General features: G+C 36.3%; 1 protein-coding gene across 1 annotated transcript; it reads left to right on the top strand.

Moving 5' to 3' along the window:
* Positions 1–5,855: 5,855 nt before the first annotated feature.
* Positions 5,856–10,108, top strand: LOC127135272 (short-chain dehydrogenase TIC 32 B, chloroplastic). The gene is made up of 8 exons (XM_051062028.1): positions 5,856–6,053; positions 6,146–6,377; positions 6,638–6,717; positions 9,034–9,187; positions 9,267–9,345; positions 9,450–9,537; positions 9,652–9,698; positions 9,810–10,108. Exons 1-8 carry the CDS (start codon positions 5,930–5,932, stop codon positions 10,014–10,016), a joined length of 1,011 nt encoding a protein of 336 aa, XP_050917985.1. The 5' UTR covers positions 5,856–5,929; the 3' UTR covers positions 10,017–10,108.
* The last annotated feature ends 4,252 nt before the right edge of the window (positions 10,109–14,360 follow it).

The following is a 14,360-nucleotide window of genomic DNA, read 5'->3' as shown; positions in this document are numbered from 1 at the left end:
GGCTCAGTATGATTTCAATAATCCCATCTACCAAGCTGAAGAGGAGAGTGAGGAAGATGGTGAACTCCCTAAAGAACTGGTCAGATTATTGAAGCAAGAGGAAAGGGTCATCCAACCTCATCAGGAGGAGTTGGAGATTATTAATCTTGGTACTGAGGACGCCAGAAAAGAGATCAAGATCGGGGATGCCTTGAAGGAAGACGTCAAGAGAAGGTTGATTGAGATGCTGAGAGAATATGTGGAGATATTCGCCTGGTCGTATCAAGATATGCCTGGGTTGGATACGGATATTGTGGTGCATAGACTACCTCTCAGAGAAGATTGTCCTTCAGTCAAGCAGAAGCTTCGTAGAACTAGTCCTGATATGGCTGTTAAGATCAAGGAAGAGGTTCAGAAGCAGCTGGATGCGGGTTTTCTGTCAGTTACTACTTATCCCCCGTGGGTGGCCAACATCGTTCCCGTGCCGAAGAAGGACGGTAAAGTCAGGATGTGTGTCGATTATCGGGATTTAAACAGAGCAAGTCCGAAAGATGACTTCCCATTACCTCACATTGATGTATTGGTTGATAATACTGCTCAATCTTTGGTTTTCTCTTTCATGGACGGTTTCTATGGTTATAATCAGATCAAGATGGCGCCAGAGGACATGGAAAAGACGACATTCATTACACCTTGGGGCACGTTCTTCTATAAGGTTATGCCATTTGGGCTAAAGAATGTCGGTGCTACCTATCAAAGAGCTATGACGACTCTCTTTCATGACATGATGCACAAAGAAATTGAAGTGTACGTGGATGATATGATTGCGAAGTCTCACACAGAAGAGGAGCACCTGGTAAACTTGCAGAAATTGTTTGACAGGTTGAGAAAATTCAAACTGAGGCTGAATCCGAATAAGTGTACGTTCGGGGTGAGATCCGGGAAGCTGTTAGGTTTCATTGTCAGTGAGAAAGGGATTGAGGTTGATCCAGCAAAAGTAAAAGCTATACAAGAAATTCCTGAACCGAAAACTGAAAAGCAGGTTCGTGGGTTTTTAGGGAGATTGAACTACATTGCACGGTTTGTATCTCACCTAACTGCCACGTGTGAACCGATATTCAAATTGCTAAAGAAGAATCAAGCAATCAGGTGGAATGATGACTGTCAAAAAGCTTTTGACAAGATAAAAGAGTATTTACAGAAACCTCCAATCCTTATACCTCCAGTTCCTGGGAGGCCTCTGATAATGCACCTGTCAGTGACTGAGAACTCGATGGGGTGTGTATTGGGACAGCATGACGAGTCTGGTCGAAAAGAGCATGCCATATACTACCTTAGCAAAAAGTTTACCGACTGTGAAATCAAATATTCACAGCTTGAGAAAACTTGCTGTGCTTTGGCCTGGGCTGCTCGCCGACTGAGGCAGTATATGTTGAACCATACTACCTTCAAGAGGAAGATGAAGATCATCACGTTTTCCAGATCAGCTACGATTTTGCTACGAATGTTCTTCCATTAGCTACGAAATTCTGCATTTGCTACGAATTCTGGGCGCGTTAGGGTTTTCCAGCTGAAACGCTGTCGTTTTAGGTTGGGCGCCAAATTCAAATGTGGACCGTGTTCGATACTGAGCGAGCGCATTCTTTCAATTGCCTTGCATTTTTTCATCATTTTCACATATTTTGCCATGCTTATTCATGTTTTAATTTCAAAATTTTCCCAAACTTAGAAAAATCATAACAATTTGAAAATTGATCCAATTTCATCCCAATTTTTTGCAAAATGCTCCTTATTCTGTCTAGTTATTTATGATCATTAATTGGAAAGTTGTGCCTGGCTGGAAAAATAATTTGTCCTAGGATGATTGAATACATATGCATGTGTGATATTGCCTTGTTCTTTCCATCATAAAATGCTCAAAAATAATCCAATGGCTTTGAAATTTTGCATGCTGATTCTAGACACATTGCTGGACATTTTGGCTTTGGTTTGATATTTTTCCCATGATCCATTTCTGTTTTATGCTTGAGTTAACTTGGTGTGACAATTTGTGTCACACATTTGGTTGTCTGACTTGTACAATGTGATTGCCATGCCAAATGATCTCCAATGCTTCTGATTTTTTGTGTGATGGGTGTCGTGGATGTCTTGATTACTCATGAATTTTTCCAGAATTATTTGAATCATTTCTGTTTTGATTAAGAATTTTCATTCATGTTGATCATTTGGATGCCTTGAATTGGTCATTGACTTCACTTGCTTGCTACATGAACTTGCCTACTTCTTTTGATTTGGTCCTTTTTAGGACTTGTTCTTGAGTGATTAAACATGCTTTGTGTTGAGTTTGAGGTTCTGTTTTGACTTTTTGATCCTCTTTTGACCCTAGGCTTTGACCTAGTGGTTTGGACTTATCATTTGGATTGTGAATTTCAGGTTCAAGTGTACATCTCCATGAGTGATGATGCTCCTTCATTTGAGCTTGGTCAATTGTTGTTATTTGCTAACATTGTGTGTTTTGTAGGCTTTGAGGACAATTCATTTGTGTTTGCCTAATGCCTTGCACCATTGTTGCCTGATTGGATTTGTCTGTCTGTGTGATATTAACTGTTGATTGTTTGGCTGTACAGTTGAACTTATTGGTTTAGTTATTTTCACAGGTACTTAAGTTGCTTTAAGTTCATTTGAACTTTGCTTTGCTAGCTTGTGGTTTGGTTACCACTGAGGTATAATCTCTTGATCTTCATGTAGTCTGGAAGACTTGTCCTGTTATGTGGGCAGGCACCTGTCTGAAGCCCTCCTTAAGAGGCAATGCTTGTGTTTGTTTAATATTGTGCCAAGCAGGTAAAGACCTCTTAAGAGGCAATTGGCAGATAAAAGGGATGTGCAATCCATCCCCTGCTATTCAGTTGTGTCATTCACTTTGCTCACACACCATGTGTTGATGCATTGTGAATAAGAACCCAAGATCTTGTTGTGTCGGTCATCTGTGGAGAAGAGTTCCTACATTTTGAACTCCCGCACTTTTTATTTTTGAGTCAAGCTCTCCCAGGCCAGGGATAAGAGCTGTGAGGTCTTACCCTCACTTCCTATTTCATCTGCTTCACCCTAACTCTCAATGTTAGGGTTAAGAGCTAAAAACACCCCATTCCAGTTGGCTTGTTTCTACGGCCTAGCCTTGTATGAGCCCAATTGTTTGCATATAGTGTGTGTGCTTGTTTTATTGTGTTTGTATGTGTTTGACTGTGTTGTTTAGGCTAGCTTGCTTCCTGTGCAAGTTAGGATAGAAACCTCAACATAGGGATCATATGCATGACAACTTCTAGGCTCGAGTCGTAGTCTCCCTAGTAGTCTGTTATCTCCCTTTGTCTCTGGTTAGGTTAGAAGTTCTTTCCCTGTTCAGGGGAACTACGTCGCCCTGATCCTCATACCAGATGAGGTACGTAGGCAGGAGATGAGCTGATCTCTCCGGGCGCCCTTTTTCTTTTTCAACCCTTTGTGTGTGTTGGAGTCTGACATAAGTCCAGTGATTGGCAGTTGGTTTCCTGTATGTGTTTGTTGGTTCGGAGTCTGACATAAGTCCAGTGATTGGCAGTCGGTTTCCTGTGTGTGTGTTTGTTGGTTCGGAGTCTGACATAAGTCCAGCGATTGGCAGTCGGTTTCCTGTGTGTGTGTTTGTTGGTTCGGAGTCTGATGTAAGTCCAGCGATTAGCATTCGGTTTCCATGTTTGCCTGTTTGTGTGGAGTCTAACGTAAGTCCAGCGATTGGCAGTCGGTTTCCTGTGTTGGTTTTGTTTGGCGTGCGTTAGCCGAGCTACGAGTGCTCTAATTCTTACTCTGGTTAGAGAAGATACGTATGCATAGGATGCGATATCCTAGCGAGCACGTCTTCCCCTGTCCCTGAACTACGTCGACTCTGATGTTTGTCTCTGACAAACTACGTAGGCCCAGGATGCGACATCCTGCCGAGTCCTCTTCTTCCGCCTTTCATCTGTGTTTCAGTTCAGTGTGTGTGCAGTTGTGAGCAGTTTTTAGCAACCTTTCTTCTATTCTTTTGTGCGTGGATCCCGTCGAGTACGACGAATGCGTAGGGGTGCTAATACCTTCCCTTCGCATAACCGACTCCCGATCCCATCTTTCTCTGGTCGCGAGACCATGTCTTTTCCAGGTTTACTTCGAGCGTTTCCTTTCCCTCCTTTGGGATAAATAACGCACGGTGGCAGCTCTGTTGTTTCGTTTTCCCGCCGGTTTTTCGCGTAATGCGACACTATGGAAATGGCATAACCTTCTCTTATCAATCCTAACTGATTTCTTTATTAGATATGGGTTTCTTATCCCAACTTCCTTGAATCCAGTATTGGCGCACTCTTGTGAGATCTTTTCATTTAGTGGTGAATTAAGTGGCAAAAGAGTCATGTAGTTCTTTCAAAGAGTTTATGTGACCATTAGGAATGGCTTTGAACCATATCATGGAAGCTCCTTTGAGGATTAGAACAAACAATTTACACTTCACCACGTCACGGGCATGGTGATAATCAATAATAGTACCCACGAGTTCAATGTGTTCATGTGAATCTCCAGTTTCGTCGTAACTATCTAACTTATGATATTTTTTAGGGACTTAGGGATCCGGTTGTTGAGGATACGCTTGTAAGCAGTTTCCTACTTCGGTCAAGAGTTGACCTCTATTGTCATATATTTATTCCCTTTAAGAATGACATGATGGTGACTTGTGAGGATGTAGTGCTCATGGGGGAGTATTTTTATCGCCTCTTCCTCTGGAATTAGGCATAAGAGATCGACGTTCTTGATGTTATAAACAATCTGGTGACTTGGGAGTGGTATAGCTTTAAAAGCTGTTATCAATGATGATCAGTTATGGAGTGGTTCACCATTTGTCATGCGGTGCTGCTTCGTGTAGGGAACGATATCTGGATGAAACGTATTGCAGATTTTCTTCCACTCTAAAGTGTCTTTCGGCCAAGAAATGTAAGTTCTACTACTATACTAGGTTGTAGATTTTGTTTAGAAATTCATGCACTCTGTGCATTCCTAGGTTGGTTTGGAGTTGTTGAAGGCTCTAGAACATCTCCTATCTAGAACTTGGAATGTGCTATGATCAATAGTCAGTGGAAGTGAGTTCTTGGGAGTTGGAATTGGAGGAAAAGTCACCAAAATTAGATTGGTTCCTATTGTTGGAATAGGTAAAGCATCTCACGCTAGATTGAGAATATTAAACATTGCAACATCAACAACAGTGTTATGTTGGGCGGTTAGCCGATTGGACTTGGATGTTGCCATGATTCACATAAGATCAATCGAATACGAAGTCATAAAAAAGATTGGTTGAAGCAGAGCGATGAATAAGTGATGGTTTTCACGGGAACTTGAGGGAATCAGCATTCGATACTCACAAATGGCGCCACCTATGGCGCCACCTATATGAAGTGGAACTAGAAATATATTGTGTTTAGCGAACAAACTCTTTTGGTGTGATTGTGAGAGCTTTAGTATGACACATTTTCATGGACCTATAATATTAACACACACAATTTGATATATCTGATGAACACTTAAATGATGAGAACAATTGCTCCTTTCTTTTTCCTCCCTCACTTTGCCATTAATCCGTCTCAAATGGGACGTGCCAACTAGAGGTAGAGAGTTGAAAATCTTAGTCTATCTCTTTTTATGAAAGATAGGAAGGTTGGTCAACCAAATTATTGTTAAAAAATATTAAATAAATAATTTACTAAAACACTAATAAAATAGAAATTATCATTGAAAAATCCATAATATTTTATATCAAAATTTAGAATAAATCAACAAGACAACTATTTTTTTTTTAATATATGCATTAATTACTTTCTTTAAAAAACACTTCTAAAATATGGTTTAAAACTGCTTCAACCCACCCACGAATGTTTTAGTTGAATTCCTTCTCAAATAATCGATGAAGGAAACAATAAGGTACTTAGCAGGCATTGCAGGGCCTAGTGGTTTTGGCTCAAACTCAACCGCAGAACAAGTCACTCAACAATATTCTCCTTCAAATAATCTAACTGCTCTTATCACTGGTAACTAACTACTATATACTTTTAATTAATATATTTGATTAGCTTAGATAATCACTTTTTTATATATATTTGTTATGAATTTTGAATTGAAGGTGCTACTTCTGGTATTGGAGCTGAAACGGCTAGGGTGTTAGCAAAAAGAGGAGTGAGAGTTGTGATTGGTGCTAGAGACATGAAAAAAGCTATCAAAATCAGAGAGAAAATTCAAGAGGAGAGTCCTTATGCTGAGATTACTCTGTTGGAAATTGATCTTAGCTCTCTTGCTTCTGTACGCAGATTTTGTTCAGAATTTTTAGCCTTAGAATTGCCTCTTAACATTCTCATGTAAGTTGTTTTTATTCAAAAAAAATCCCCCTTTTATATATATATATATATATATAATATATATATATATATATATATATATATATTTCATTAATTAGGAAAAAAATGCTAGATCAAGGTATTAAATAGTAGTTGCGACTTACAATAACGATAACAGTTGCAGTCGGATCACGATGACACTTGTGGCAGTTTTGTTTAAAACCCTGATCGTGTTAATTCATGTTTTTCTAATATTGGAATTATTAAAATTGTTTTTGCAGAAACAATGCAGGTGTATACTCTCATAACCTGGAAGTCACCGAAGAGAAAATTGAAATGACATTTGCTACAAATTATTTAGGTATTTCTTTCTTCTTTCTGACGAGAGGTTGAAAAATTCTTTTTAATAAACTAGTTATGATTTTGCACACAGTTGAAAAATTCATTCGTAATATAAAAAATAAAAAATAAAAACTATATAATGGTTATGATAGAAACTTGGTATTTTAAAGTGTAACATGTGATACTATCGTATATGAAATTATTATTTTTTTTTCTTTACTTTTTCTCCCTTAATTTTTTAATTAAACACTAACTTCTTTGGTAGTTATAGAGACCGCCATTATTGGTGCTTTTATCTTCTTCCCAATACCTCCCCATCACAAAAGACTTTGGTGATGCTATTAAGTGTCACAAACCAAAGTCTTAACGTGTTCCTTAGGGAAGTTCCGTTCAAATTAAAAAAAGGACTCAATCTTTATTTAAATTTAATTATAATAATTTAAAAAAAATATATAAAAAATATAATTATATATTAATTAAAAATAAATTTAATTATAATTATTTTAAATTTTAATCAATTTTGATTCTTTTCTATGTGTTGAGTTTTTATCATAACATTTTTTTCAATTATTAAGTTTTTTTAATAATATTTTATTTATTTTTATTAATAATTATGAAAAAAATTGAAAATTTCAAAAATTGGGATCCTCTAATATTTGGAATCCTGTGCTGCTGCACATACTGCACTTGCACGGACCGACTCTGGTGTTACTCACCCATAACCACTACCTTAAAACACATGAAACTAACAAGCACAACATGTCTCTGCAATTGGATAATAACATTGATGAAGCTAAATTTGCTGCACTCATATTTCTTATGACTCCACAAATTTTTGTCATGGTGATCACTGAAGAAAGTTTCTACATGTATATCTTCCTCACATTTGAATTTTATAACTCTAAAAAATATTGTCATTAGCACCTCTTTTTTACTCCTACATATGGCTCTATTCTCTTCCTTTAGAAAAAAAAGGAGGATTCAACCTATTTGTTGTGAATTGATATCTTCAAGAATAAATCAAACTATGAAAAAAAGATTGAGTTCTTAAACAAACACAAAAAAAAACCTATTAGATTTTACAAAGGAAAAGATGAAGAATAAAAATTGGTTAAAACTGTTTGACTATTTGCTTTCTCAATAAGAGTTCAAAGATTACAAGTGAATAACAATAATTAATCTCTCTCAATAATTTGAGAGAACTAAATTATTGATAGACTACTAAACTAACTTAGACTATAAACTAACTTAACAATTGGGTTTTACAAACAAAATCCAATTCGACATGCTTTTAAAAAATATATATTTCGACAACATGCTTGATTAGACTCCGACTACAGCGTAAACAACTCCTGTCGAACCATGAAGCTATCCTTATAGACACCAGAGTTTGATCCAAAATACCACAATTCTCCACCTTGGAACAAACTCTACACTAACAAGGGATCAAACTAGCTTTCATCATGCAACTTTATCAACGGTATACAATGGAAAAATTTGCTACTTAGCAATGTTTTGGTGATCATATCAACAACATTGTCATCTGATTGAACCTTCAGCCCTTGGACTTCTCCACGCTCAATTATCTCTCTAACGATGTGCAACCTCACATTGATATGCTTAATTTGTTCATGATAGACTGAATTCTTCTACATGTGTATTGCACTTTGACTATCATATTTAACAGTGATAATTCACCTTAAAGTTTCAGCTCTTTATCAAAACCTTCAAACCACAATGCTTCTTTTACAATTTCAGTGAAGACGATATACTCCGCTTCAGTGGTTGATAAAACAATAACCTTCTAATATGTTACTTTCCAACTAATTGTTGTGCTAAACATAATAAACATATATCCAGATTTCACACTTCACACTCTAAAGTTAACACAGTCATCCATTCATGTTAACACAGATAACTCTCCATAACTTCTCATCCTACCTATCCATAAAGGCCACCCATTAACTCTGCCACATTACCCCTTCCTAATGTGCCTTTTCAGCATCCATCTAATTTTGGTCCCCGAATCCCTTTTTCAATCACAAACATTGAGGACAAGGTTTTATCTGGGATGGAGAATGTGATAGCAATTAGTACCTAGATCCATTAAGAATGATTTGGTATTTAAAGGGTAACATGTGACATTATTGGATATGAAAAATTAGAATATCATTTTTCTCGCTTAGCTTTCTAGTTAAACCCTATTTCTTTTAAGTAGTTGTAGAAACCACCATCAGGTCAGTATTAAAAGAAAAACTAAAAGTTCATATGGAATATTGGTTTGTTTGCTTTTTATTGTTATATATCTTATGTTTCTTTTGTTCTTTAATTGCAGGAAATTTTTTGTTAACAAAAATGCTACTAGATAAAATGATAGATGCATCCAATAAGACAAACATTCAAGGAAGAATTATAAATGTTTCTTCAGCAGTTCATAGTTGGGCAAAAAGAACTTGTTTTTGTTTCAAAGACATGTTCAATGGAAAAAAGTACATTCACAATTTACTTATTTTCTCTATAAAATTAAGAAAAAGGATAGTAATTAATGTCTAATTAACAAAATTGTAGTTACAACGGGACGCGCGCATATGCCCAATCAAAATTAGCCATGATTCTACATGTAAAGGAAATGGCTAGACGGCTAAAGGTTAGAAATTATAAACAAACCCTCAAACTTTATGTTCTAATTAATGTGACTTAAAACAAGTACTTCACATTAAAAAAATCTTAAAAAATGGAAAATAATTACAGGTAAAGAATGCAAGAGTAACTATCAATGCAGTGCATCCAGGCATTGTGAAGACAGAAATTATTAGAGCACATAAGGGCTTAATAACAGGTTAGTAAAAACTAATCTAACATTGAAAATTTTGGTATACACAAATCATGTCATTGTTTCACTTTTATAAGGTTTAAGCCACTTAATTCACATATTTGCGAAAATTCCTTGCAGATTTCTTGTTTTTCATTGCATCAAAGTTGCTCAAAACAATATCACAGGTTTGGATGTCTCTTAGATGGACGAATCAAGCAATTGAATTCATTTTCTTCTTTTATAAGTTGTAGTATATATATATTCAACACTTGATATGAATTGATATGTGAATGCAGGGTGCATCAACGACTTGTTATGTTGCTCTGAGCCAGAAAATAGAAGGGGTTAGTGGAAAATACTTTGTTGATTGCAATGAGAGTGATTGCTCAAGTCTTGCAAATGACGAATTAGAAGCTAAAAAGCTATGGAACAATACAAATACTTTTCTTCATAAACATCTAAGACATGCACCAATTGGAAGTTCTTCTTCCATATTTTCTTGACCATGTATCTAAATATTGTGCATATGTGTGAGTATATAAAAATAATTGTCAAAAGAAAATAACATTATCAAAACAAGTAGAAACTTTCTGAACTCGCCATCTTAATATTCTCAACTCACAACAAAATGTTACACTTATCAGATTTTAGAATCAAGTGTGAATATTTAATTAAACCAGTAGATAAAAATCCACATTGATTCTAGAAAGTTTGAGAGAGGAATCTCAACCCATGATTCTAAAAATAATTTGCATGGACCAACGTTTTTAGCCCTAGTTTGCAACAACAAAAAATTGCCCAGGTTTGGAATCATTTTGGATTCATATTGGTGGATAATCTCAAGAATATTTAATGCCTAATATTATATTGAGAAAGAGAATGTAGAAATTCCTATTACATATGAGGTTTTCAACAAGGAAGGTGATAATAAAAATGATTAGGAGGAAGATTAACTTAACCATGGGGTGCATGAGGGTCAGAATAAACATGATAATGAGGATCAAGCAGAGAATGAGGGATATGCTAATAATGTTGATGGGGATTATGATTCCTTTGCATTAGAATTTATAGATGCAGCCACTCTTGACGATGATAGTGATTCTAGTTATGAAGGGAACGATGTTAAAGTTGTGGATGATGAAAAATCTACTGAAGTTTTTCAGAAAGACATTAGAATTCTAAAGCGAACATGGATTGACATGGTGGGATTTGAGAATATATTAAGGGTGGATAAAAGTAAGATACTAACCTAAAACACAATGAAGTACTTTTAGAAGTTATGGAATATTATAACAAAAAAAGAAATATATTACATGCATTTCCATATAAGAAACGATGGGAGATATTAGATCGAACTCTATTATGGTCGAAGGATAGTTTTTTTGTTCGACAATTCAACATGACTTTAGGATGACGTCGAAGTCTGTTCACATACTGTGGTCGAAAAATGTTAGGATTGTTAGCATGTCGAATTGGGTTTGTTTGTTATGTCCAATTGTTTAAGTTATATTCTTCTCTAAGTTAACTTGTGTAATGGGCATGTGTGTAAAAGTCAATTAGTTTAGTATGTTAATTTTCTTATAAATAGCATACTAGTCTCTCATAATTGAAGAAGGCAAATCCTAATTAGAGTGAGAGAGGTTATTTGCTATTTTGTAACACTTGTAATCTTGTTTCAAAGATAAAGTAAAGAATAACAGTTTAAAATAAATTTCATTGTTTTCTTATTGTTTTCTTCTTTTCTACCCTTGTGGGTTTCTTACCGATCAAGAAACCAATTATACTTTATAATTTTGACATCGTTTTTCACAACACATTGGTGCGGTGAGCGTGGAGAGGAAGCCGTCAATAAAATATGAGATTGAAAATTTCACTGGAGTGAACGATTTCGGTATGTGGCGCTTGAAGATGAAAGTCCTACTAGTTCATCAGGGTTGTTTAGAAGCGTTGAAGGGAGCCACGGTCATGGACGTTGCGTTAAAGGATAAAGAAAAATTGAATATGGTAGAGAAAGCCCACATCGCCATCTTATTAAGCCTTAGTGATAAGGTTCTTCAATAGGTTTCGAAGGAGACGACAGCGTCGGGTCTTTGGGAGAAACTCGAAAGTTTGTACATGAATAAATCATTGGTCAATCGCCTCTACCTGAAGCAAACTTTGTATTCATTCAAGATGAGTGAAGACAAAGTTCTTACTGAGCAGTTGTATATATTCAACAAGCTGATTCTTGATCTTGAAAATGTCAATGTAAAAATCGAGGATGAAGATCAAGTGTTGTTATTGTTGTGTGCTTTTCCTATAACACATGCTCACTTCAAAGAAACTCTCTTCTATGGAAGAGAGTCTCTGAATTTTGAAGAAGTTCAATCAGTCTTGTATGCTTAGGATTTGAACGAATGAAAGAAGCACATGATATCTTCGATTGGTGAAGGTATGTCGGTTAAGACGAAATTCACCAAGAGAGATTACAAGTTCGACAAGAAGAAGGGTAAAAGTTAACAGAAGTCTTATATTGGTGATGCATTTGGTATTCGATGCTATCACTGTAAGAATGAGGGTTATACAAGAAAAGTGTACCCTGAACGCCTGAAAGATCATGGAGGTAAGAAGAATGGCAAAACAACCATTGTTAAAGATGATTTCGGCTCATATAATGTTCTTGTGGTTTCAAGTGGAGACTCAAGTAAAGAGTGGATTATTGATTCAGGTTGCACTTGACACATGACACCTAACAAAGACTTGTTCGAGGAACTATGTGATCAAGATGGTGGATCTGCATTACTTGGAAACAATAAAGCTTGTAAGATTACATGTGTTGGATATGTGAGATTCAAACTCCATGATGAGTCAATAAGGTTGTTGATTGAAGTCAGGTATGTACCTGATTTGAAGATAAATTTGATTTATCTTAGTGAATTCGACAAGAAAGGATATGTTTTCCAAGGAAGAAAAGTATTCTAAAAGTCATGAAGGGGTCAAAGGAAGTCTTAAGAGGCATGAAGAAACAAGGCTTGTATACCATTGAGGCTAAAGTTGTTAGTGGTTCTGCAGATGTTACATCCACGAAACCTTTGTCAAAGATAGAAAGTTGGCACATGAGATTGGACCATGTCAGTGAAAGAGGTCTGGTCGAATTGGGGAAACAAAATCTACTTGGTGGAGACAAAGTCGAAAAGCTGAAGTTTTGTGAATCCTATGTACTTGGAAAATCTTGCAGAGTGAAGTTCAATAAAGGAAAACAAAGAACACATGGATCCTTTGATTATATCCATGCTTATCTTTGGGAGCTTGCGAGGTGTCCATCATATTCTAGAGCAAGGTATTTTCTATCCATAGTTGATGATTATTCCAGAAAGTTATGGGTATTCATCCAAAAGACTAAGGATGAAACTTTTGAGAATTTCAAAAATTGGAAGACTTTGGTCGAAAATCAGACTGGTAGGAAGGTCAAGAGGTTGAGAACTGGCAATGGCCTTGAATTTTGCAATGAGGCGTTCGATAGTTTTTGTGCAGCCTCTGGTATTGCAAGGCACATAACTACTGCAGGTACTCGCCAACAAAATCGTTTGCTGAAAGGTTTAATTGAACCATTTTAGAAAGAGTTAGATGCATGTTGACTAGTGTAGGTTAAAGAAGGTGTTTTGGGAAGAGGCTATTTTGACAACAACATGTCTGATAAACATACGTCCTTCAACTGCGTTAGATATGAAGACACCTGGAGATTTTTTTTTAGGAAATCCACCAGATCTCGACAAACTTAGATTATTTGGGTGCATAGCCTATGCTCACATTAGGCAGGACAAGGTCAAACCTAGAGCTCTGAGATGCATGTTCATGAGATACCCTGATGGAGTCAAAGCTTATAGGCTATGATGCCTAGAGCCAAGTCACAGAAGGTGTATCACCAGTCGAGATGTAGTTTTAAATGAAGCTAAAATGGATTTCAAGAAAAATAATAACGTTAGTTAAAGTGCATAAACATATGAAAAAGAGATGGAATAAGAAGAGATTCCTGTTGAGGTGGAGCATGTTGATACTGAATTGTGTATCCCAGATCAAGTTGAAGAAGAAGCACAAGATGCTGAAGATATTGAGGAAGATGAGGAAACTGTCAATGACTACCTGTTGGCAAGAGATAGGCTGAAAAGAGTCATCAACCCACCTCAAAGACTTGGGTATGCATATATCATACCTTATTCCTTAATCTCTGCAAGTGAGGTTATAGATGAAGAACCTAGAGACTATAAGGAAGTTATGAGGAGTCGAAATAAGATTGAATGGATGAAGGTCATGGATGATGAGATGGAGTCTCTTCATGATAACCACACTTGGGAATTGATCAAAAACCTGTTAGATCCAGGTTAATCATATGTAAGTGGATTCTAAGGTACATAAATGGGTCTCTGAATAGAGTCCTGATGTAGGTGGAGCATGTGGTAAAAATAGTAAAGCAGAAATCGAAGGGTATGTCGACTCTAATTATGTAGGTTGTGTGGATTCCATAAAATCTATTTTTGGATATGTGTTCACTATGTTTGGCACATGAATCGGTTGGAAAGCAATACTTCAGAAGGTTGTTGTCTTATCAACCACTGAGGCAAAATATATCACCCTCACTAAAACGGTGAAAGAAGAACTGTCGCTTCAAGGTTTTGCTAAGGAACTAAAACTTCAAGGTCAAGTTATCACTGTTAAATATGATAGTCAAATTGTTATACAGTTGTAAAAGAATTCAGCCTATCATGAGTGAACCAAGCACATCGATGTGAGACTGCATTTCGTCAGAGGGGTAATCGAGCGTGGAAAAGTCCAAGTGTTGAAGGGTTTGACATATCACAATGCCATTG

This window comes from Lathyrus oleraceus, chromosome 4 (assembly GCF_024323335.1).
Source record: "Lathyrus oleraceus cultivar Zhongwan6 chromosome 4, CAAS_Psat_ZW6_1.0, whole genome shotgun sequence".
Classification (NCBI taxonomy): Eukaryota; Viridiplantae; Streptophyta; class Magnoliopsida; order Fabales; family Fabaceae; genus Lathyrus; species Lathyrus oleraceus.
The sequence above is the reverse complement of the archived record's forward strand: the minus strand, read 5'-3'. Positions and strand labels throughout refer to the sequence as shown.